At 43.3% G+C, this 26,399-nt stretch overlaps 1 protein-coding gene across 1 annotated transcript in view; it reads right to left on the bottom strand.

Annotated features, from left to right (window-relative positions):
- The window catches only part of LOC124120212 (zinc transporter ZIP4-like), a 32,183-nt gene extending 11,584 nt beyond the window's left edge, over nt 1–20,599 (bottom strand). The window contains exons 1-10 of the mRNA XM_048382628.1: nt 20,188–20,599; nt 8,465–8,812; nt 7,749–7,857; nt 6,380–6,484; nt 5,039–5,211; nt 4,467–4,647; nt 3,401–3,570; nt 3,153–3,252; nt 1,672–1,730; nt 316–369 (exon numbers count right to left, since the gene is read on the bottom strand). Coding sequence (XP_048238585.1) covers nt 316–369; nt 1,672–1,730; nt 3,153–3,252; nt 3,401–3,570; nt 4,467–4,647; nt 5,039–5,211; nt 6,380–6,484; nt 7,749–7,857; nt 8,465–8,812; nt 20,188–20,430 — 1,542 coding nt within the window. The 5' untranslated portion in view covers nt 20,431–20,599. The remainder of the gene's footprint in view (nt 1–315; nt 370–1,671; nt 1,731–3,152; nt 3,253–3,400; nt 3,571–4,466; nt 4,648–5,038; nt 5,212–6,379; nt 6,485–7,748; nt 7,858–8,464; nt 8,813–20,187) is intronic.
- Between the last annotated feature and the right edge of the window lie 5,800 nt (nt 20,600–26,399).

Below are 26,399 nucleotides of genomic sequence, written 5' to 3'. Positions count from 1 at the left end.
TGCAAAAGGTTACGATAGAAGTGAGTGAAATATAAAAATATTGAAAAACACTCCATGTCCCTTATGGGCAACCGTACATAGTGGTTAAGGTGTTTTTGCTCGTCAAGCCGAATGCCTAGTAGGTTCCATTCCTCACATTGCTACAATGTGTGAAGCCCAGATATTGCCGAAGTATTGATAAAGACGGCATAAAACCATACTCAGGCACTCAGTCAGACACTCACTCAATCACTGATACTACAGCTTCTACATGCCACTTAAAGATAGCAAACAAAGAGATCTAAAGATTGTGTTTGTGAGATTGTGAACACTTACCACACGATCTACATCGATTTGGTTCAGTTCCACAGACGAGTGATTGTGAGAATGCTGCAATCAAAGCGTACAACAGCTGTATACAACAAGGAAGTTGACAAACTCTTCTGCACTGATAGCACTATTTCTACGATTTTTGGTATCTCTATATACCTATTTGGTAGTCATCCAACTATTATTTACGATATTAGGCCGAACATTACGAAATACAGTTGAAAAACTCATGATTATTATTAAAAATTTGTTTTTAATTGGTTAAGCAGCAAATAGAAACCCGTTCAGCTGTGCCCCTAATAAATCTGGCAAGCATCTTTCTGAGAGAAATACGCACTTTACAGTTCCCATAGAAACATGAACGATACCGTTCCCAAAAAAATCCGAACGGCATTGTTCCGAGAGGAATCTGGATAGCATTGTTTACAGGGAATCCTGATTGTATTGTTCTCAAAGAAATCTGGAAGGTACTGATACCAGATAAATCAGGATGGTGCCGTTCCTACAACAATTGGGACGGTGGCGTTCCCACAGAAATTGTCCGAATTAACCAAACATGAGTGCATTAAAATCAGATCTATATTTCAATAAAATGCTTTTCTGCGTAAAGACCTGGCAACCCCTTACAGAAGGTCGTGTCTGATGAAGCAAACTTTGACCGCCCAATGTAAAAGAAGAATGCGTTGGTTCTTGAGCCAATCAGATTTCAGATTTCTTAGACGATTCGGCTTCATTTCTTGATCCGAAACGTTCGAATGTAACAAATGAACACCAGCAGAAAGTTTGGGTGAAGAGGCAATGGCGCGTCGCCTTGCCATAAATGCCTCGTTAGCTGATTGGCTGATTAGGAAGTTCATATGACGCGCCCTCCCATGAACGTGTTGTCAGATCTTCACGTCGAGGGTTATCTCATCTTCCCGAGGCAAGGGAGTTAACTGACTATAGAAGTCCAGTTTCCACCCTTGCCGAACTAGGCTGCAATTATGGAGTTACATTTTGGCTGGAATAACGAGTCTATGCATAGTCCAATCAAAATCACGTAACGAACCAGACATCCGGTTCGTAAACAACATGGATTTCACCGTGCAGATTTTTTGTCGACTGCAGGATGTGCAAATAATGTGTACCGTCAACTGGGCGATGACACATATTTTGCAAATTCTTTCATGCTTTTAATCAAGGTGCTCTCTTGATTTTTAGACAGTTAACTCCCTTGCCTCGGGAAGATGGGATTATTGTAGCGAAGTAATGAATCTGATTGAAATAAGATTGATATTGAGACGAACCCAAAAGATACCATTCTGAAGGTGGGATTTGCAGACTAGGGGGGTTCACTGTACAACAAACAAGAAGAGTAATTACCGTGTGCCCGGATCCAAGAACCGCCATGACAGACTCGATCAGGTAGAAGACATAGGTACCTGTCAGTTAGGGAACATGTCATACACATACTTGTATATAAGATAGCTACGCGATAAATCGCAAAAAAACAGTGAATAACGAAGAGTGGTTAATTTCACGATAAAACATTGTTTTATCATGACGTCCTTTCTCGCACCTTTATGACGCTCGCAGTTTTATGACGTCGTGTATTGGACGACGTTACTTTTGAGAGGGAGGTGTCTAGTGAGTTGTTCCCCATTGATGTAGCTGGGCAACGCAGATAAACGCGATGGCTGAACGATCGCATCAAAAAGCGGGAGAGATACGACAATCGGTACTGGGAGAAAAGGTACAGGCAATCGACATGATGATTGTGAGAATATGCGCGAAATAATCATATGTGCATAAAATGGACATGTCGGACACTGCTGAGGTCGGATTCTACTGAGGGCGTCATCATTATTATAATACGGATAACTATCAGTATGTTAAAATCTTGTACATTTCATCATCATCCTTAAATAGGATGTACATAATGTTGATATCTCATATAAGAAATGAAAGACGAGTGGGAGTTGTTTATTATACAAGAGACAAACAGCAAAAACGTCTCAAACAAACGGTACTATGTGTCGTAACCTTGTGACCATCTGCTTGACACATATCAAGGCTTCAACATCAGACAATTCATGCATGGAACCGTGAACGGGAGGTATGATTTTGCCCAGTTGTTCACCCCTTAGCCCGCCACACACAAAAAATGGAGGATTGCCTGGCATCCCCTATGTCTCCAGGGCTCGTATGTCGGTAAACCTTCACTAACCCTGTATGGTACCCATCCACAAGGTTTTCGCGATCTTAAATTATCTGCGCTTTATTTTCATTAACATTTCAAGATAAGTAAAAGTCTTGAATTTAAAGCCATTGCCAGTTTTTTTGTGGACATGAAGACAGCATTTCCATCAGAAAGATTTGTAAGGGCTTTCTATAGCGTGTCAGTCAGTTTTTCAACGTTGAATTTCTCGCAAACTCCATCGTAATCAAGGGGAATGGCAGCAATGGTGTTGATATCGCCAACCCAAGATTAGGGCGGATTGTCACTCGCACAGACCTAGTAGCGTAGCCAAACAAATTGACTGAAGGAAATCAAGGGCAGGTAATATCTTCCAGAGGGGAACCAAAGTTTGCGAGTGTGACATTGTTTGAATTCCCCTTATTGAGTATTTATTTTGCTTTTGAAAACGATGTACATGACAGATATTACAATGCTGACTTAAGACAAGAAGTTGAATGATATAGAATCCAACAACAACTGGTCCTAACATTTTAGTGGGATCGAACTTGCTACCCTCGGCCCCTCCCTATCGTGTTTACATTCTCAAACAATGCCCGGGAGTCGTGTTTTACCTTAATATCTGCTAAAAATGTATATTGATATCAACAGATAAAATGTGCCTCACCAGCGATAAGCGCAACAGCATACCAAGTGTATTCTTCTGTCACTGGACCGGAAGGTTGATTGTGCGCATGCTCGTCTTCGTGGTCGTGTAGGCCGAAAGCCTGACAAACAGGTTTGGTGTTAACTAGTACGAAAATATTATTCAAAACGAAAGTTCAAAGAATGAATCACATACTGAATCACAGTGAAATGAGTACTATTGCTCGGTACAGAATATGTTTCTACCGGGTACCCATGTTCACAACTGACCTGAGGAATGAGATGCAAGATGGCGTCAGAGAACAGCGTGCCGACAGCAAGGCCCAGGAAGACGGACATGAACGCCTCGTGGCAGGTGCCCTTTGGGAGGGGGAAGAGGAGGACGCCCGGTATAGCACAGAAGCAGATGATCAGAATAGCCAAGGAACCGTACCCGTAGCCTGCAGCAAATACAGTTGTACGACTCATAGCACGGAAGATATAACTAGTGTCCATTGTCAATTTGAACATCAACCAAGCACAGGCTGACGTTACAGACATGGAGGGCATGTCTGGTTGTGTGTTGTACGATAGGAGAGACGCAGCCCTGCCACCTGCATGTACTCCACGGTGGAGACTTATGCTCTACCATGGTGGGCGTGGCTGTTAGTGTGGTGTTGTACTCCAGGGTAGAGACACAGACTTACGTTCGGCTATGGTGGCTGTGGCTGTTAGTGTGGTGTTGTACTCCAGGGTAGAGACTCAGACTTACGTTCGGCTATGGTGGGCGTGGCTGTTAGTGTGGTGTTGTACTCCAGGGTAGAGACTCAGACTTACGTTCTGCCATGGTGGGCGTGGTTAGTTGTGTTGTGTTGTACTCCAGGGTAGAGACTCAGACTTACGTTCTGCCATGGTGGGCGTGGCTGTCAGCGTGGCGTTGTCCTCCAGGGTAGAGACTCAAACTTACGTTCTGCCATTGTGGGCGAAGCTGGTTGTGTTGTGTTGTACACTAGGGTAGAGACTCAGACTTACGTTCGGCTGTGGTGGGCGTGGCTGTTTGTGTGGTGTTGTACTCCAGGGTAGAGACTCAGACTTACGTTCTGCCATGATGGGCGTAGTTAGTTGTGTTGTGTTGTACACCAGGGTAGAGACTTAGACTAACGTTCTGCCATGGTGGGCGTGGTTGTTTGTGTGGTGTTGTACTCGAGGGTAGAGACTCAGACTTACGTTCTGCCATTGTGGGCGTGGCTGTTAGTGTGGTGTTGTACTCGAGGGTAGAGACTCAGACTTACGTTCTGCCATGGTGGGCGTGGTTAGTTGTGTTGTGTTGTACACCAGGGTAGAGACTCAGACTTACGTTCTGCCATGGTGGGCGTGGCTGGTTGTGTGGTGTTGGGGGTGGAGACGCACGACCCTGCTACTTGCATGTACACCAGGGTGGGACATAGCTCCACAAACTTGTTCTTAGTGATGACGTCAGCATACCCCAAACCGTTGATTGCCTTGATCTCACCAACGGAGTAACACTTTTTGGTGACCTTTGAACAATATTAACTGTGTAATTATTTTTTTTCAAAGTTTTCATTATTTCGAAAATAATTTATATAGAGATCTGATTTCAAATTATATTGACGTTAATTTACTTAAAACAATATTTCTTCAGTTGAAGTATCAACACCTTCCGTGCACTCACGTCATGGAATGGTATAATTTATAATGTGTAATGTTCATCGACAAACTCAACAATATTCGGTCTATAAATAATCGAGTCATGACCAGAAAATCAAGGGATCGATATTACGAGCGGAATCAACCAAGTCACCCGACCACCTCATCTATTACGCCGCCTAAGATGCCGAGGACCAATCCTTACCAGGAATCCCCCGGTTGGAATAGCAATTTTACAGTTGTGAAAAGGCTTCAACCTACCAGGACTGTTGTAGGATCGTGAATATCATCAACCTGTCTCCGCACACGGACAGCACTGTCTGCAGCAGCATCAACGTCGGCGCTCCTCCTCCTCCTCCTCCTGTGGTCGTTGTCTGAGTGGTCCTCCTCTTGTTCACCCTCCAAGTTCAGCTTGGCCAGCAATGCACTCAACTCTATACACGGGAAGTTGTAGCTGTCATTTAGCGACTAACTCGACCGAAATATCAGACTCTTGGTATATATTTATGTTTGGTCAATGTACTTTCTGTTCGTTATGTTATTTGTAGAACCACTGAATTAAAATTAATACGAAATGCGTAATTAATGAGGCTGTTTATACAATTGTCGCCATAATGGCCTAATGTTAAACAGTCAACGATATTGCACAAGGAACGTTTATATATATTTTTGTGTTACTAAATATACAAAATGCCCCTTAACCGATTCTGTATTATGCCAAATGGATATTTCTGATGTCCATCTTTGAAGCATGACCCGTGTTTTACTTTATCAAAGAATTATTGAGTATTGTAACCTTCTGTCTCGGAGGATTTAGGACAAATCAAATGTACTCAAGGTTAGTAGGGGCCGACCATAGGACATTGTGTGTGTGGTGGGGTAGAGGGGTAGTGAATGGTGTATGTGTGTGGCGTGCGTGTGTGTGTGTGTGTGTGTGTGTTTGTGTGTGTGTGTGTGTGTGTGTGTGTGTGTGTGTGTGTGTGTGTGTGTGTGTGTGTGTGTGTGTGTGTGTGTGTGTGTGTGTGTGTGTGCGCGTGCGTGTGTGTGGTGGGGGTGTTAGTGGATCATGTATTTGTGTTGCGTATGTGTGTGTCTGACTATGTGTGTGTGGCGTGTGTGTGGCTGACTATGTGTGTGTGTGTGGGGGGGGGGGGGATTTTGGGTGGATGTGTGAGGCAGGAGAGAAGGGGTTTAGTGGATCGTGTATGTGTGTGGCGTGCGTGCGCGTGTGTATGTATGCATGCATGCGTGCGTGCGTGGTGGTGGTGTGTGAATGTGTATGTGTGTGTGTGTGTGTGTGTGTGTCCTCATGTTTTATATACAATCGTTCACGGGACACGGCGGAGGTTCTGAAAGTGTTGTAGTCATGGCTGTTGAAACAGAGCTCTCCCCGTCGCCAGGATGTCAAATGGTCGGTCCTGAAGTTCGCAACATATAATCTACAGAAAAAATAATATAGAAAGGAAGGACAGTACTTATTCGTATGTCTGCATGTAGAAACATTAACTTGGTTAAAGTTAACCATCGAGTCATGCTTATAGACTGGACTACCTAAACTAACACGTGACCAAAATACTTCATTATGACATTTCATCGTGGTACCAGTGTTTGTGATGGTGTTGTTGGGGGCGTTGATATGGACAAAGAGGTCGTTGAGGATGTTCTGTCTGGAAGGGAGCACACGACACTTCTCTTTTATTGTCGACCCTGCAATATGCACCAAGGATGAACATAACTGTTATGAAATCATACAGTAAAAGCCCTCCTGGGCGACAACAGAAATACATTACTCTAGGTAAAGTTCGTGATGTTACTGTGTCGTGTTGGCTTGGTGAGTGAGTTGGGTTTAACGCCGCTTTTAACGGTATTACAGTTATATCGCGGCGTGTCAGTTTAAGGCGGGAATTAAGCTTGAAGTGAAACCCACAAGCACGGGTATGGTGCTGACAAACCTAGAAACATTGTCGGGGCGAACCGGGATTCGAACCCACAATCAAAGGTTTCTGGCGTAGCCAAGGGGCGCAACTCTGCACAGCGAATCACGGCGCCTTAGACGACTTGGAAACCCTGAGCCCCGTCTAGATTTGAGTGCCAGGAATGTCTGAAACATGCCCCCCTAAGACCTGCCTCACTTTCGGTTTTATCAAGCTGACTCGCTGTGATGTAACTGAACCTGCCTCACTTTCGGTTTTATCAAGCTGACTCGCTGTGATGTAACTGAACTACTATTCACAGAGGTTTCAAACCAACCAAAATCACTATTTCTATGAAACGTTGTTTATCCGACTGTCACTATGTTCTATGTGTACAACGCCGCACAGACTGGATAATTTTAGTTTTGGAAAATAATGTCCCAAAGCAAAGTGACAGAACAACAACAGAGAACGGATAACACCAATGTTTTATAAGGTGGAAACTGGTGCACACGACACTTATTCCAAGCACACGCATTGCCTGTTTTTGCGGTTGCGTATAAATGTCAGTGGACAACTGAAATCACGTCTGACCTAATCCGCGTGGCAGTGACACCTGCTGTGCGCATGCGCTGTCACGCGTTACGTGAAGCACACGTGGGTGAGGTGAGGTGAAATGGGGTTTAACGTCGCGTCCAAGATTATTGCACCTACATAACGACCTGCATGTTCGTGTGTGTGTTTGTGTTGCTGCTTGCATAAGTCCGGACTGATGTCGATTTATAGTGCTAGCTCACTGAGACACCATGCTGCAGTTTAACATGAATACCCTACACAGACACAGTATACTGACTCCGAACCGACCAGTCCTTGTTTTAGCTCCTTAATGCCTAGCGCAAGACAGGGTAACGTTTTTAACGTCTTTTGGTATGACGCGGGCGGGGATCGAACCCCGTACCTTCCGCTCTCCGGGCGGACGCTCTGCCACTAGACCACGGATGCGGTGCTGAAGCACACGTTCTCTGACATCATATGATAAAAGGGTTGTGAAACGTTACCCTCAAGAAGGTGGTACACAATGAAGGCGGTCATCTCTGCAAGGTTCTCTCCCTTGATATGCCCACTCTCCTCACCCAGCTGGTAGAACACTGCATCTGCACTCACACACTGAAGAAACAAGACAAGAGTGTATTTTGTTTGTTTGTCTGTTGTTTTACGCCGCACTCTGCAATATTCCAGTTATACGACGGCGGTCTGTAAGTAAATCGGTATAGATCCTTATACCGTTGTCACGCCTTATACCGAAATGTCGATTTTCACAGTATTAAAGAAGTTGTTACACATAAAATTGTGTCTATCTGGTCTGTAGATAATGAGTGTGGACCAGACAATCCAGTGACTAACACCATAAGCATCGATCTACGCAATTGGGATACGATGGCATGTATCAGCGAGCCTGACCACCCGATCCCGTTAGCCGCCTCTTATGACAAGCGTGGGTTGACCTAATCTAACCCGGATCTTCACGGGTCTCAGGTGTGAAAGAAAGGGATGCGATACCTGTAACGCAAGAAGCTTATTCACATACCACTCACAACACGTTAAATGAGTATTGAAGGTAGGAGTTATGCCCTCGGTAATGTCTGATTGCCAGTGAAAGGCCTCAGCTGCGCCCCTGACCCCAACGGATACCGTTTTCAACCATTGGCTTTATCCAGCCGAGAAACATACCCATTATACCCATGGTAGAGATTAACTGTCAGTTTCATGTTACCTTCTCCTCCAGCACTGACACCTCCTCTACGTGGGTATCGTCGTCGTGGAGTTGATGCCGGTGCTGTTGAGCGTCCCCTGGCTTGATGAACTCGGCAATGTGCTCCAGCGCATGCTTAACAGGCGCCGCCTCCACATCACCGTGACCCTCCTCGAATAATATGCTCTGAACCTTCTGGAGATAAGACTCAAACGTGTTGATTTCCGGGTTGACATTCTGTCGACAGTAGTTGGTGAAGTTGTAGATGTAGTAGAAGATGACAACGGTGGCGTTGTGAAACTGCTCCTTGGTCAGACCCTGGGTGCTGTCAGCACCCACGACGGTGAACAAACCCGAGACGTTCAGACACTGGCGATTTAAACGATTTCATATGTAAGTTAAGTGCCGTTCTTGACTACACTACCTTGCTTCTAAAATTTACCTGCATGGAATGATATAGAGAGTTGTGTTTAAAGCGGCATTGACGGCCATACTGGTTTATAGTATGCTGGTTAACTATAACATAATACAGTACTTCAAGACGTTACAGGTTTGATAGTAAGTTACGTCCAGAAAGCTTGTATTCAGTTCAGCATCATAGTAGGTGAATATGCAGGATTACTCCCCTTTGTTGTGGAGGGATGCGCTGATCCAGATTCTCTCTTTTTGTGATCACTGGTCTGTCAGCCCAGGGTGTAGACAGTTAATATACGATGTATCCCTGGTCAAAAGCAGTGCCATGTTTGTGAGCTTTATAAAGTCCCACAGCAACTCACTCACACATTGATGCACGGATGGCCCAGTAGGCGCCGCGATTCGCTGTGCAGAGTTGCGTCCCTTGGCTACGCCAGAAACCTATGATTGTGGGTTCGAATCCCTGTTCGCCCCTAATATGTTTCTAGGTTTGTCAGCACCATTCCCGTGCTCGTGGGTTTCACCAAGGGGTAAATGTTAGAGACATGCATCACTTCGGGCTTTCCTCCAACATAAAGCTGGCACGCCGTGATATAACTGGAATACTGTTAAAAGCGGCGTTAAACCCAACTCACTCACTCACACACTCACTCGCTCAGCCGAATTTGACGAATGAATAAACATTAGATAGTACGTACTAGTATCTATGTTCAGACCTCTTCAGGCGAATAACGTTAGCAGCTACCAGGCCGAACAAAGCTATGTTTTGACAATCACTTCGTCCATACACTGGATGCGTTCAATTTACAGTAACAGTACTGAACCAAGCGAATTAAGTTAGTAACAAACCTAGCAAGTCAAAAGCGTCAAGCTCTTTCAAGAAAAAGTCATAATCAAGCGTGTTCAATAACGCGTTTCCATTATTTAATATCAACTACAAAGCATATAAGTGCACCCATACATACTTTTATTGAAAATGCCTCAAGTACTAACAAGCATTTGTAATTCACAGAGGAAGCACCAGTATTTCCATGTTAGCCCTCGTTCACTGTATCACTTTTTCCATAACAGATGGTAAACAGTCGTATAAATGAGAGGTCAAAATAGTCAGGTAAGACTATTAAATTACACCAATAAGACGTCCGTCCACAAGAGGACATGGGGTATGACGTCATTTGGCAATGTTAGTTTTGATCTGCCCGTGGTCTTGAGCAGGCTAACCAATGCTACATGAGTGCGTCCATACCTTCTGCCTGTGACAGATAAGAACATGTACATGCATATATTTGTCATGTTTTTGTTTGGGAGCATGCGTTGAGTCATGCACATATCACATTAACAGGCTTACAGCTAACGTTTATCTTAACAGAAGCGTTAACATCACTGCCACATTATCTGCGTCTGCAACAATATACAACGTTTATGTAGTGCTTGATTACTCATAAATGGGCATGATAATAATTATGATGATTTGTATACAGATTAAAGTGAACAACTGGATGAATCAGCCCAGTTGTCTCGGCTGGGGGTCAGTCAGTGCATGTCACGGCGACCTGGAAATAATCGAGTCTCGACCAGACAAACCAGTGACTGACAGAATGAGCATCGATCCGGGGTATGGTGGCACACAATCATCCAGGTAGATATTTTATCCACCAGATACTCATAATGGTTTTACGACACGCACAGTTTTGTCTTTTGAATGGTAGCTTCATGTTTGATGCGCAACGTTTGTTTGTTTGTTGTTTAACGCTACACTCAGCAATATTCCAGCTACATGACGGCAATCTGTAAATAATCGAGTCTGGACCAAACAATCCAGTCATTGACATCATGAGCATCGATCAACGCAATTGGGATACGATGACATGCATCAACCAAGTCACCGAGCCTGACCACCCGATCCCGTTAGGCGCCTTTTACGACAAGTATAGTAGCCTCTTACGGCAAGCATGGATTGCTGAAGACCTATTCTTACCCGGATCTTCACGAGTGTTGATGCGCATGAGAACCTATATAACTAGACACTGTACATTGTACCCACAAGCCCGGTCAACCAACCTGTCGCTTTCTGTTAAATTCGCAAGCGGTCAAATATCACATGTCACATGTAATATGGAAAGTATTTAGTTTTTTCTTACTTTTAAGTAACTTTCAAACACTTCTGATACTTTTCCATCAATGTTAAACCGATATCGATAGATCAGTGTTAATTAGAGCCTTGTGTCATACGCCATAAAACGCCTTTGAGATATCAATCACATATTGACCCATCTAATGCTGTGCACATCAGTGTTTATTTATTTTACACAGAGAGTGTAAAACTTTCTCACGACCTCAGACGGATATTTACATAAAACGCTATTGGCATCACGAAAAGTGTGTTTTTTTATCAAATACAAGACTGCAGAATTGTTTAATCTCTCTCGCAATTCATTTTTGGCGGGGGTTTATGACGGAGTATGTGACATCACGAATTTTCGGGATGCTTTTAAGATAGACGGAATATTATTGCAGTGAGCACATGCAATTTGTTTTTCTGACAGGAGAAGCCAACACATATTTTTGTTCGACCCAGTTGCGTGGGAGATGGTATGTTTGAAAACATTCCCAGTACCCTACATTACATATCTATGAGCTGACAAAATAGCAACACGTCTAAAGGAACAGCCGCGCGTGCAAACCTGGGCTGATGCAGCAACGCGTCTAAAGGAACAGCCGCTCGTATAAACCTGGGCTGATACAGCAACACGTCTAAAGGAACAGCCGCTCGTGTAAACCTGGGCTGATGCAGCAACACGTCTAAAGGAACAGCCGCTCGTGTAAACCTGGGCTGATGCAGCAACACGTCTAAAGGAACAGCCGCTCGTGTAAACCTGGGCTGATGCAGCAACACGTCTAAAGGAACAGCCGCTCGTGTAAACCTGGGCTGATACAGCAACACGTCTAAAGGAACAGCCGCTCGTTTAAACCTGGGCTGATGCAGCAACACGTCTAAAGGAACAGCCGCTCGTGTAAACCTGGGCTGATACAGCAACACGTCTAAAGTAACATCCGCTCGTGTAAACCTGGGCTGATGCAGCAACACGTCTAAAGGAGCAGCCGCTCGTGTAAACCTGGGCTGATGCAGCAACACGTCTAAAGGAACAGCCGCTCGTGTAAACCTGGGCTGATGCAGCAACACGTCTACAGGAACAGCCGCTCGTGTAAACCTGGGCTGATGCAGCAACACGTCTACAGGAACAGCCGCTCGTGTAAACCTGGGCTGATGCAGCAACACGTCTAAAGTAACATCCGCTCGTGTAAACCTGGGCTGATGCAGCAACACGTCTACAGGAACAGCCGCTCGTGTAAACCTGGGCTGATGCAGCAACACGTCTACAGGAACAGCCGCTCGTGTAAACCTGGGCTGATACAGACTTACCTTCCGGCTTCTGAGGCACCTAGGTTATACATATCACACGAATTCGTCAAATATTACCAAAAGTTATGAAAGTTAATGCAATTAAAAAGACGTTTATATTTGCGGCTTCCGCGGATTTTAAATTCTTGAATATTTCCGCTGTGAGATGCTTAGTTGTGACGTAATATGTCTTAATAACTCTCGTCACGTCTTAAGCTTTTTTGAAATCTTAACTTTTGTTAATACATTTTTATGACTGTTTTTTTATGGTATGTTATACTTTAGAATTACATTTGCCTAATATAACTTCCATTAATTTTGCTTGTTGACATAGTCAACGTCAGATGGGTGAGTATGGTTTTACGCCGTCTTTAGCAACATTCCTTCAATATCTTAGCGGGGTTCACAAGAAATGGGCTTTACACATTGTACCCATGTCGGGAATCGAACCCGGGTCTTCGGCGTGCTCTTTATTATTTGTTATTGCATCTGTCGTTTCATTGGAAAGCTTAAAAGATTACTTTCACAAATTATTTATCATCTTATTCAAAATAATTTGTAACGTCAACTAAAATCCGTAACGAGCATTTGCTGAAGCCTAATACGCTAGGTACTTACACACAAGACAAACGTTCACGTACACATGTTGTGTGACCGTTTAAGGACGGATGAGGACCTGAACTTGGATATGAACATCAATATTTCTCTGGGTGTCTTGTTTCGTTATACAAAGACACTACTAAGAGAGGAGTGAGTTTTATTTAACGCCACTTTGTGCAGTATTTCAGGTATATCACAGTGTGTCAGTTCCTTACTACTGGTGTCCAGATTAGAGGGGTTTCTTACTACTGCTGTCCGGAATAGAGGGTGGCTTACTACAGGAGTATGGGGTTTCTGACTATTTGTGTGTCGGATTGAAGGGTTTCTGAATATTGGTGTCCTGATTTGAGGGGTTTCTTACTACTGATATACGGATTAGAGGGGTTCTTTACTGCTGGGGTACGGATAAGAGGGGTTCTTTACTGCTGCTGTACGGATTAGAGGGGTTCTTTACTGCTGGTGTGCGGATTAGATCGGTTTCCTACTAGCGATGTAAAGTACAGATTGGAAGAGTTTCTTACTATTGGTGTCCGGATTAGGGGGGTATCTTACTATTGGTGTACAGTTTGGAGGAGTTTCTTACATGTGGCGTACGGATTAGAGTGGTTTCTTACTATTTGTGTACCAATTGGAGGATTTATTTACAACTGGTGTCCTGATTAAATGGGTTACTATGTAACATAAAAATCAAAGCACCAGCAGAAGCGTAACCAGTGTCCTGCTTAAATATCAAGAAACGGAAACATAGAGTGAGTGAATATTGTTTAACGCCCCTTTAAACAGTACTCCAGTTACATCTCAGCGTGTCAGCTTAATATAGGAGAACCACATGGAAGCTAAAGCATGTTAAACGGACCAATGACCGAGTTCTTGGGTACATTTTTGTATACGATTACACCAGATTTCCGTGGAGCCAAAGGTCAATTCACACGTTGATGTAAAGATGCCGGGAGTTATGTAGCGACATAATAACACTACTCCAAGTTGTAAACCCAGGGTATCTCTCCCCTCACCTTGCGGTCACGATCGCCGTCACACAACAAGGAAGGAAATCACTGACTTCCTACGACCTTTGACACGTGACCTTCAAGGACGTGACATTTGGCGGAAATCAGGTATTGAAAAGGTGATTGGTATGGCGAATCATGTGGAAACTGTTAACCCATGAGTGATAAAACATCTCTAATTTGTTGGCTGAGAGGCCACCACAGTAGGTCAAACACCTACTTGAAGACAGATTCAACTTGTTGACGTAAAATATTAACTCTTACGTACAAACAAATATGGCGCTCCTTCAAAAAGCTCTTTTGTGTGGTTAACAAACAATGTTCTTAAAATCTAAACATGAATGAATGTGAAACTTTTGCGTGACTAAATCGTGTGAAATGATCTTCGACTGTGTTGTTCTACATCCCAGTAGAAACTGGAGTTAATAAAAGACAGGTTACGTAGAACGTAAAACATTCGCTGAACAGATGACGTACGTATGCATGAAATACATTCTGATTACATATGCCTGAGTACCTTTATGTTTATACATAATGGCATTATCATCAACTTCCATCGGTGATAACGGCCGAAATCATCTGGTATGTTTCAAATCATAACGATAAATTCAACTGGAATATCAGTATAGGGGACTAAATATCAACTCATGACATCGTATTTCTGGTTCCACTCTATGCTGATATTAATGGATTACAATCATTTCGTCTGCCATGATTCGTTCATGCTTGGATACTTGTTGGAAAGTCAGTCTTTGCACAATAGATCTTCTTCCGTTTTCAATAGGTTCAACTTCCTCCTGTTTTTGCGAGCTATGTTGTGCTTGAGTGAGGATGGTTTTACACCGCTTTAGCAATATTCCAGCAATATCACGGCTGGGGACACCAGAAATGGGCCTCACACATTGTACCCATGTGGGGAATCGAACCTTGGTCTTCACCGTGATGAGCAAACGCTTTAATTACAAGGATACTCCGAGGCCAAATTGAGCGTGTACACAAACAGGAACTTTGTTTGACTTGGACGTTATATGATTGTTTATGTCACCTGTTTCACTGAGATGGTCACAAACAACAAACCCTTACGTCATGTTGGGAGCAGGATACGCAGCGAGTGTCAGCATCATGGGGGATGAAGCCCCGGAGTGGTGCTGGTTGCAGACGGTCCAACTATGGTGAGCCCCACACACTATTGTATGGCGCTGACAGATGATGGATCATTATCAGAGAAAATCAGAGATTCGAACCCATGACCAGTGGACCAAGGAAGCTGGGAAATGTAGAGTGTTACATGCGCTTGTTTCTGAGTCGGTGAGTTAATAAATAAAGCGACCCTTTCCATATCCATGAGAAATCTCTGTCAAAAAGAGAATCGATTGTATGATTCCGACTATATCATGAGCATGTGTTTATGAATCATTATCAAATAGTGATGATACCAGGTGTTCGCGAAAAAGTCCAAGTTAGTTCATACACCTCGGATCACCAGCGGGAGGGCAATGTCCTCACACCTAGTCGCATAAAACGTTCGTCACGTGGACAAATATCACGCGTATATGTCAAACGATTTTGTTATGTCTTCTCTTCCGCCTACACAAGGACGTCGTACACTAGCGATAGGGCATCGACTCAACGTGTGCGATATTAAATACAACAACTGTAACATCGGTTGCCTGCTGCTGTCAAACGTCTTTGATTTCATATCAGGGTGTGTGTTTGGAAATATAGCTGACTGACGACAAAGATGTATGGCCCAGAAAATAGTTTACCACGTTGTCAGAGAGGCGTATTCCATATCTCCCATAAAACACAAACTTGGGCTAATAAAAAAAAACGTCAAACCCGAACGTGTAGAGTCCATACGAGTTGCGTCCCTTGGGCACGCCAGAAACCTATGATGGTGGGTTGGAATCCCGGTTCGCACCTATTATATTTCTAAGTTTGTAAGCACCATACCCGTGCTCGTGGGTTTCACCGAAGTGGTAAACGTCCGACACCTGCATCACTTTGGGCTTTCCTCCCGCATTAAGCTAACTGGAATACTGTTAAAAGCGGCGTTAAACCAAACTCTCTCACTATAGTCTTCACAATGAAACAGTTAGGTTTGCAGAGGAATAATGGATAAGAACTGTGGTATAAGGGGTGGTACCTCCTCGTGCATTTACGGCATTGCGATGAACGTGTCGAAGCGTAAAAAAAATAGGTTTGTCAAGCTATTCTCGCTTAGTTTATTCTTTTCAGTGTCCTTAATCCTCACACAAAAGCAAGCAAGACCAGGGAGAAATAGTTTGGTGTTGAATAGTTTGGCAAGAAGAAACTGTCGTGGAAGCTCCACCCCAAGCAACGTTCATACAGTTCCAAGTTTTGTTTGTTTTTGTAACGCCGCACTCAGAAATATTCCATCTTGGCAGGACAATAGGTCTTCAGCAACCCATGCTTGCCATAAAATGCGACTATGCTTGTCGTAAAAGGCGACTATGCTTGTCGCAAAAGGCGACTAACGGGATCGGGAGGTCAGGCTCGCTGACTTTGTTGATGCATGTCGTCGTATTCCGATTGCATGGATCAATGCTCATGACGTAATCACTTGAATTTTCTGGTCCAGAGTCGATCATTTACAGACCGCCGTCATATAGCTGGAATATTGCTGAGAGCGGCGTTAAACAACAAACAAACAATCAAACATCATTTGATAGGCACGCTACTAACAAAGGAAATAATATCTTCATCTAAATCTCAAACACAGGTCCTTTCTGAATCTTTGTCAGTTAAGCAGCTAATATCGCTACACGTATACTAATGCCGTAGTATTTGTTGAGGAACGTGTCACAGACAAAGGATTCTTTAACAGGTAAATATCCCATGCGTGAAAAGTCTAATTCCCCCTCAATGCCCACACGTCGGTAATATTTGTCCTTGTAACGGTAATCGGCAGTGCGGCGACCGTAACGGCCGTTGATGTCCGATTATTTACACAAGAAGATGGTGCATGTCCGAACCACGGCGCGAGAGATCGCACGTTCACTGTAACCTTTGCATGCTCAGTGTCTAAATTCCCACCTCTATCCAGGCCCTCGTGTATCGACAGCACACAATGAACACTTGGACTGTGGGAATGTGTTATTTTAGAAAAAAAAAGTGTGAAATTATTTGATTTGCTAGTTGCATCTGGAACAGGATGAAACGAGTTTGTGGCATTTGTCGTGCTCGTGGTAACCCACAGTGCAAAACGAACCTATTTCTTACACACCCTTTTTTGTCTTTACTTATAAGCAGCAGAATATCTGCACTTGTACACGGCTAATTAACATATCTCTTTAAGTTTCAACAAGGTTATTAGATGCGCTACCGTGTGACTGGATTTCTGGTCCATCACTTGATTGTCTGGTTTGTTTACATGCTGTAGGGGGAGTGCTTCTATGCGGCATCAACAAGCAAACACATACGTTTACTTTTTATGGTTGTTGGTTGGATTGTTGTTTAACGCCGCACTCAGCAATATTCCAGCTATATGACGGCGTTCTGTAAATAATCGAGTCTGGACCAGACAATCCAGTGATTAATATCATGAGCATCGATCCACGCATTTGGGATCAATGACATGCATCAACCAAGTCAGCGAGCCTGACCACCCGATCCCGTTAATCGCCTTTTACGACAAGCACAGTCACCTTTTACGGCAAGCATGGGTTGCTGAAGACCTATTCTACCCCGGAATCTTCACGGGTCTTACTTTTTATGGAAATTGTGTGAATGGTTGGTGCTACCGATAGGACAGGATATAATTACCCTTTTCGTGAACACCTGGTGTCATCAAAGAACTTCGGTGATCCATTCATATAATGGCACCGCTAGTTTACCTTTTACACGCAATGTAATCCGTTTCATCCCATAGTCGAGAATAGTTCTCCTGTCGTGTTGACGTTTTACATTTACATAAATAGATCAGTGCAATCGATGATATTTCTATAAAGCTTTGCAAATTGACACATTTACCAACAGCGTATACACACAGTATCGTGAAGATGGTAATACTGAGTATGGGTGAATAAAACAAACAAGTAAACAAGCGTCATTACAAAGAACCCGAAATGCAGCTAGGATAATTGGCCAAGAGTCACACCGTCGAAAACATGTTTATTCATATCATACTTAACTGTCCAAACTTAACACGTTATATGGCCTTAATGCTATCGTGAGTATTTATATATTCATGACAATATGATATATTATGACAACGGTAAATTTTGTGGAATGAATGAATACATTTGTTAAACACCGTAGTCTGACATAATCAGACGGAGTATGTTAGCCGGTGGTTGATGGCATGAGCACTGGTTAATACCGCCGGGTTGCGATGACACGCACTCGACTAGATACATGTATCATATCTGTTGCTGACTCGACGTGATACATGTATCATACCTGTTGCTGACTAGACGTGATACATGTATCATATCTGTTGCTGACTCGACGTGATACATGTATCATATCTGTTGCTGACTCGACGTGATACATGTATCATACCTGTTGCTGACTAGACGTGATACATGTATCATATCTGTTGCTGACTCGACGTGATACATGTATCATACCTGTTGCTGACTAGACGTGATACATGTATCATATCTGTTGCTGACTCGACGTGATACATGTATTATATCTGTTGCTGACTCGACGTGATACATGTATCATATCTGTTGCTGACTCGACGTGATACATGTATTATATCTGTTGCTGACTCGACGTGATACATGTATCATATCTGTTGCTGACTCGGCGTGATACAGATGTTGATGATGTTACTTTCACGGCGATATACATATGTGATGTTGCTGTCACGGCTTGATACGGATGTGATGTTGCTGACTCGATGTGATACAGATGTGATGTTGCTGACTCGATGTGATACAGATGTGATGTTGCTGACTCGACGTGATACAGATGTGATGTTGCTGACTCGACGTGATACAGATGTGATGTTGCTGACTCGACGTGATACGGATGTGATGTTGCTGACTCGATGTGATACAGATGTGATGTTGCTGACTCGGCGTGATACAGATGTGATGTTGCTGACACGGCGTGATACAGATGTGATGTTGCTGCCACGGCTTGATACGGATGTGATGTTGCTGATGTTACTGTCACGGCGTGATATATATGGGATGTTGCTGATGTTGCTGCCACGGCTTGATACGGATGTGATGTTGCTGATGTTGCTGTCACGGCTTGATACGGATGTGATGTTGCTGATGTTACTGTCACGGCGTGATATAGATGGGATGTTGCTGATGTTACTGTCATGGCGTGATACAGATGTGATGTTGCTGCCACGACTTGATACGGATGAGATGTTGCTGTCATGGCGATATACATATGTGATGTTGCTGTCACGGCGTGATATAGATGGGATGTTGCTGATGTTACTGTCACGGCGTGATACGGATGTGATGTTGCTGAGTGGAAACATGACTATATGATACCCTTCTGGTTGGATCACCGATATGTCACACAACGAACAGAAACACGATAAGAATGCAACTTTGCACTGCATACTATATATACAATAAGCAGTATCAAAATTGAAACAAACCAACAAACCTTGTCGTTAAATGTTGAACTCAGGTTCAAGTTCCCGGCCCCTCGTAAGTTTAATGTGAGAAGCCCATTCTTGGAGTCTAGTCAGTACAAATTACAACCCGAGCTCTTGTATGCTTGCAAGATAAGTTGCTTGCAACAGGTTTTCACAAGACATAGTATATTATTGACTGATATTGCACATACCAAGAATCAACTAAAATATGTTGAACTATCAAGTATTTACGTTTCGTTCTGATTCCTGGTGTCATTGCTGATTATTCATAAACAGTAAACTACGGTTATAACGAACTCAACGGGACCACTACGTTTAGTTCGAAATAACCGCAGTTCGTTGTAAGAATATATACGGGATATATATAGTAAATGGCCGGGACCTAAACCAGTTCGTTATATCCGTTATAATCGTGTTTGTTATAAATGTAGTTCACTGTAGTGGTCTGAGATCCATTCATATAGTTTTTACCTCTATTTTCCCTTTTGCGCACAGTCGGGTGAACGAGACTGGTTGTTCTCTGGCGTTGACATTTTATTTTGAGAATTATGGAAAGAGCTTTGTTGGTTTTATTCAATACACCTTGATTTAACCGGGTTCTTGTTCTCAAGATACCATTTATACAAATTCAAAATGTTGCTGTACATTTCCAGTCGTTGTAATTCGGTTCAGAGGTTCATGTTTTGGTTTTTTTTAAAACAAACAAAACCAATATATGACAACTTACCAAAGAGACACATGGGCCCGGTTTGGTTGACTGGCACTTAAAGCTGCGAAATAATACTTGCAGGAACTCCCTGGTCTTGTTCGGACTGAGGGTATCGCTGTCTGTGACGTTTAAAGTGGTGAGCACTTGCTGATACACATTAACTCGGCCACGGCTGTGGTGTTCCTGACTTGAGACCCCCAGATGGATCGTTGATGAAAAAATAGCAATAATAAGAACAATATCCACAAAGAAGGTTGCCATGTCAAAGCTGTGTTTTCACCTGTGTGTCTTTTAGCATCTAGGGACTTAAGAGGCTCTCGTGGGGTTGATAGGTGGGAGCCGTGTGCAAAGGTTTCACGACACAATATGGCAGTCACGTGACAACAACGTGCTGACTCATTGAGTTGTGAAGCAATCCCCCGAAGACGTTTACGTATCTGTAAAAAGCGTAATATGACACGGTTGTAATTTTCTTGTCTCAGTGACAGACCATTTATTAAAAAGAACATCTTTCTGAATGGAGGAACTAAATAACCATTTGAACCTGCAACGCATTATTTCCCAGAACATTCACCATGTCCAGTGTTCAACCTTTATTTAGTCGTCTCAGGACAATCCTTTCCCAGCAGTTTCGGGAAAGAATTATAAGAAAAAACCCATAAACTCCCCACCCCGACTAAGATTCTCAAGTGGTCTTCCCAGGATAAACATGCACTGACGCAATTACACAACAGCGCTGAACGATATCATTTGAAAATGTAACTCTACAAGGTTAATGTATCGGGCCATATGCAAAGTCACGATGAATAAGGTTACTAGGTCTTCATATACAGACCTTCTCCTTAGGTCTATGTACACTATGAAGTATCGATAGAATAATGACATTGTTCTTTATACGTACGTGGTCCGTTTCATGTTTTCGTGGTCTCCTTACATTTTGAATTTGGCTTTCCCTGTTATGTTTTTGTAGACTGCATCAATGATGCATCTGGCACTCCCTATCATGTTTTAGTGGGATGCGTCAATAGTGCGTCGGACTTTCCCTATCATGTTTTAGTGGGATGCGTCAATAGTGCGTCGGGCTTTCCCCATCATGTTTTAGTGGGCTGCGTCAATAGTGCGTCGGGCTTTCCCTATCATGCTTTAGTGGGATGCGTCAATAGTGCGTCGGACTATCCCTATCATGTTTTAGTGGGCTGCGTCAATAGTGCGTCGGGCTTTCCCTATCATGTTTTAGTGGGATGCGTCAATAGTGCGTCGGACTTTCCCTATCATGTTTCAGTGGGATGCGTCAATAGTGCGTCGGGCTTTCCCTTTCATGTTTTTGTGGGCTGCGTTAATAGTGCGTCGGGCTTTCCCTATCATGTTTCAGTGGGCTGCGTCAATAGTGCGTCGGGCTTTCCCTATCATGTTTTAGTTGGATGCGTCAATAGTGCGTCGGGATTTCCCTATCATGTTTTAGTTGGATGCGTCAATAGTGCTTCGGGCTTTCCCAATTATGTATTTTTGTGGACTGCAGCAATGATGCATCTGGCATTCCCTATCATGTTTTAGTGGGATGCGTCAATAGTGCGTCGGGCTTTCCCTATCATGTTTTAGTGGGATTCGTCAATAGTGCGTCGGACTATCCCTATCATGTTTTAGTGGGCTGCGTCAATAGTGCGTCGGGCTTTCCCTATCGTGTTTTAGTGGGATGCGTCAATAGTGCGTCGGGCTTTCCCTATCATGTTTTAGTTGGATGCGTCAATAGTGCGTCGGGCTTTTCCTATCATGTTTCAGTGGACTGCGTCAATAGTGCGTCGGGCTTTTCCTATCATGTTTCAGTGGGCTGCGTCAATAGTGCGTCGGGCTTTCCCTATCATGTTTCAGTGGGATGCGTCAATAGTGCGTCGGGCTTTCCCTTTCATGTTTCAGTGGGCTGCGTTAATGGTGCGTCGGGCTTTCCCTATCATGTTTCAGTGGTGTGCGTCAATTGTGCGTCGGGCTTTCCCTATTGTTTTAGTGGGATGCGTCAATAGTGCGTCGGGCTTTCCCTATCATGTTTTAGTGGGATGCGTCAATAGTGCGTCGGGCTTTCCCTATCATGTTTCAGTGGGCTGCGTCAATAGTTCGTCGGGCTTTCTCTATCATGTTTCAGTGGGCTGCGTCAATAGTGCGTCGGGCTTTCCCTATTATCGGGAATAAAGACATTCAATTGGGAACATAGACAATCAATTGGGAATATATTCCATCAGGAATATTAACATTCCACCGGTAATACAAGACATTCAATCGAGAAGAAAGACATTCGTTGGAGAATAAAGACTTTCACCCGGGAATAAAGACATTCAATCGAGAATAAGGCATTCACCCGGGAATTAAGACATTCAATCGAGAATAAAGACATTCCACTGGGGGAAACCTATGTGTATACGGTGTCTGTGTGTATGCGGTGTCTGTCTCACCTGTGTGTATGGTGTGTCTGTCTCACCTGTGTGTATGTGGTGTCTGTCTCACCTGTGTGTATGGTGTGTCTGTCTCACCTGTGTGTATGTGGTGTCTGTCTCACCTGTGTGTATGTGGTGTCTGTCTCACCTGTGTGTATGGTGTGTCTGTCTCACCTGTGTATGGGGTCTCTGTCTCACCTGTGTGTATATGGTGTCTGTCTCACCTGTGTGTATGGGATGGCTGTCTCACCTGTGTGTATGTGGTGTCTGTCTCACCTGTGTGTATGTGGTGGCTGTCTCACCTGTGTGTATGGGGTCTCTGTCTCACCTGTGTGTATGTGGTGGCTGTCTCACCTGTGTGTATGTGGTGTCTGTCTCACCTATGTTTTTTGGGTGTCTGTCTCACATGTGTGTATGGGGTGTATGTCTCACCTGTGTGTATGGTGTGTCTGTCTCACCTGTGTGTATGGGGAATCTGTCTCACCTGTGTGTAATGGGGGTCTGTCTCACCTGTGTGTAATGGGTGTCTGTCTCACCTGTGTTTTGCACCTGTACGAAATCTGAAATCTGAAACAGACGTCCTGATTTTTTAACCATGGAATCCCACCACTCCAAACCTGGCTATATTGAAAATATTTACTACAGTAAGTAAAAGGTATATCGAAAACCTGTATGTACAATAATAATCACACGGCAGCTTGAGCGAAGTAGGTTTATAATGCAATAATAACCACAGTGGCTTGACGCAAGGGACGCAAACCACCCAGGGCTGCAGTTTACTGCAGCGAGAATTACACGTAACGTTTCTCTACACATGACAAAAGTTTCAAGCAATGAGATCAATTCCCCTTAAGTCAGATATGTGACAGGATCAGATAGTTGTATCAGACTGATTGTTAGTTTTGTCATTTAATGGTACACATAGTAAACATCCAAATACACACCCACATCATCTAGAGCATGTTATTGTCAACGGATGGACAACGCCTCAATTGGGCAACGCATATGTATGTAAAACATTTGGTTTGGGTGTCGTTTGGAGTAGAAAAAATAGCACAGGTCGTTTTAGTATAACGTCCTGATCTCGGCAAGTCCCTCACATGTCGAGTCACTGTGTGTTTTCTAATGAGTCGACTGACAACTGTATGATTAATGTTCAACATTGGGACAATAGCCCGACATAACATGCCAATTTGGTGCACGCCAAGGGAATTTTTTTATGGATAGTACTCTCAGACATTTTAGTTACAATCGTTCCAAAAAAGGGATTTTCAAATTGGTAGAACTCTCATCAAAATTAACAGTAGTAAGAACGCATGAACTTTCAGTCATGAAACATGAATGGAAAAGTGTGCATACGACTCGCATTAGCACCCACAGGTTTGGGCAGTTAAGATGGTTACCATTCCTCAGGCAGATGGTGTATCAATGCACAGTGCACCATTTGAAAATCTCTACACTCCCACTTACACTTCAAACTTGGTGGTGCGACACTTTTGACGAGGTGTATTTATTTTAGGTCATGGAAAATATATCTTAAGTCTCAGAATGCGTGACTATAATTGAGTGCTATTCAAGTTGAGAAGACTTCCTTGATAAATTCTCATACTTGATGTATATGATATAATTGTACATTTTACTCAAGTTTGCAAGAACCCCTAAATAATACATGGCAATAACTATACTCCACAGTGGCTATGCCATTTCACAAATGTCACTTTTCAAGTTCCTACTTTACTATTTTCAACACGATAACAACAAGAAATAGTCTCACTTCAATTGCAAAGTGTTGAAAATAAGGTATATACTTTAGCCTCTTGAAACTGCTATGCAGACTTGACGTCACGCCATAACACAGTTCGCACTATATTCAATGTTGCATTTATTGAACTCTAAAAAACTTATCGATCATGTTATGTAGAAATACTGAATATAATGTATCTAATCATGAATAATTTGAAGATACGCCTCCACGTAGACAGCCATCTAAGCAACAACTGTTGTGTTATTGCTTTGGTTTGCCAGCTGTTGTGTGCATCCCATAACTGATCAAACTGCCACAGCCATGAATCCAAAAAGACTAGCGGCAGAGAGATCGATCAGGCCGTCTGTATTGTGTGTGTTTTTCCCGCCTTCAATATCCCACTGATCTTAATACGCAACAGTTTTAGTCTCTATCATAAGTAGTTCAATTTATTTTATAGATTTCGTTTCACTGCCTCCTTCTGAAACTGAGCTGGGACGTGAGAAACACATATAGTATGAGTGAGTGAGTGAGTTTGGTTTTACGCCGCTTTTAGCAATATTCCAGCAATATCACGGCGGGGGACACCAGAAATGGGCTTCACACATTGTACCCATGTCGGGATTCGAACCCGGGTATTCGGCGTGACGAGCGAACGCTTTAACCACTAGGCTACCCGACCGCCCCCACATATAGTGTGATATGGCTGGCGTAATAGTGTTGTATTTAAGTGTAATGGACCGAATCGCTACAATGCTGTTCATAACATACATAATAATATGTATGTCAATGGCAAGGTTTGTGGTAATCGGCCCAAGTACTTCAGGTAAAGTTTGAAATGTTTCAGATATTGAGACAGCAAAAGAAGTCAGTCCTTTGCGCGATCAACTAGAATGTTACAGGTGAGGTGGATGGGTATTATCGGTATTTGACTCATATATCGACGTGCATGCACGTGTGTGTGTGTGTGTATGTGCGTGCGTGCGTGTGTGTGTGCGTGCGTGCGTGTGCGCGTGCGTGCGTGTGTGCACGTGTGTGTCTGCTTGTACTTGTAAAGATTTATTCAGGTTTTTTAGAGCTAGAACACTCGGATACCATGTCCAAGTTCCACTCAGACATAGAATACTGACTACGAACCGACCTGTCCTTGTCTGTTCCCTTAATGCCGATTCCAGGCAGGGTAAAAACAAGTACCATTTTTGTAACGTGTTTGGGTATGACGCATCCAAGGGGTCGAAGCACCGACCTTCCTCTCTCAAGGTTCTATCCACTACTCAGAGGAGACGATTTTTTTATCGAATAAGAATAAAGCCACCGGTGTTATTTGAAATAACTATTTCCTTGTATTCTTATCATTTAATATTTTCTTTAGATTAGATGGGGCACGAGAAAGCCAAATATGATCTCACAAAGTGAGTTTAACAACCCGTTTAGCAACAGTCTTTTTAAAGCATAGGGGACCTGAAGAATGGTATCACAAATTGTACTCAAGTGAGGAATCGAACCCGGGTCATAGCTGTGACGAGCGAACGCCTTAACAGCTGGGCTACTGCACCGCCCAGTTGTCACATACAAACAATAGGATACAGTGTTTCCGCGGCGAACGAACAATCCATTTAATGTGGCTTTGTACATTATCATTGTGTGGCTTGTGATTATCATTGCAAACTCATTTGGGGATTAATCGTTTAATGATGACCATCAGTGGGAAGCACTCAAGTATACTGTAGCAGCTGGCCACCACACACACAACACATGGGGCGGAAACTATGTCACGCGGATGTAATACTATGGCGATCTACCCCTGCTTCTCTAAATATGGTATGATCTACAATGGCAATTGCTAATACGAAGTAAATTTTCTAAAGAAAATGAAATAATCAATAGAAATGAATTGCATAATGGTTCAAACTGTGAATTTGAATTGTGTTAAGTTCGGCGCAACATCTGTCCCCAAACAAGGGCGTGCAACCATGTTGTTTGTTCATAAAGGGAGATCGATAGATAAATGCCCGGATGAATACAAAAGGGGCAGATTTGTAACAGAAAGTGTCACAGTC

This window comes from Haliotis rufescens, unplaced genomic scaffold (genome assembly GCF_023055435.1).
Source record: "Haliotis rufescens isolate VD_foot unplaced genomic scaffold, xgHalRufe1.0.p SCAF_4, whole genome shotgun sequence".
Classification (NCBI taxonomy): Eukaryota; Metazoa; Mollusca; class Gastropoda; order Lepetellida; family Haliotidae; genus Haliotis; species Haliotis rufescens.
The sequence above is the reverse complement of the archived record's forward strand: the minus strand, read 5'-3'. Positions and strand labels throughout refer to the sequence as shown.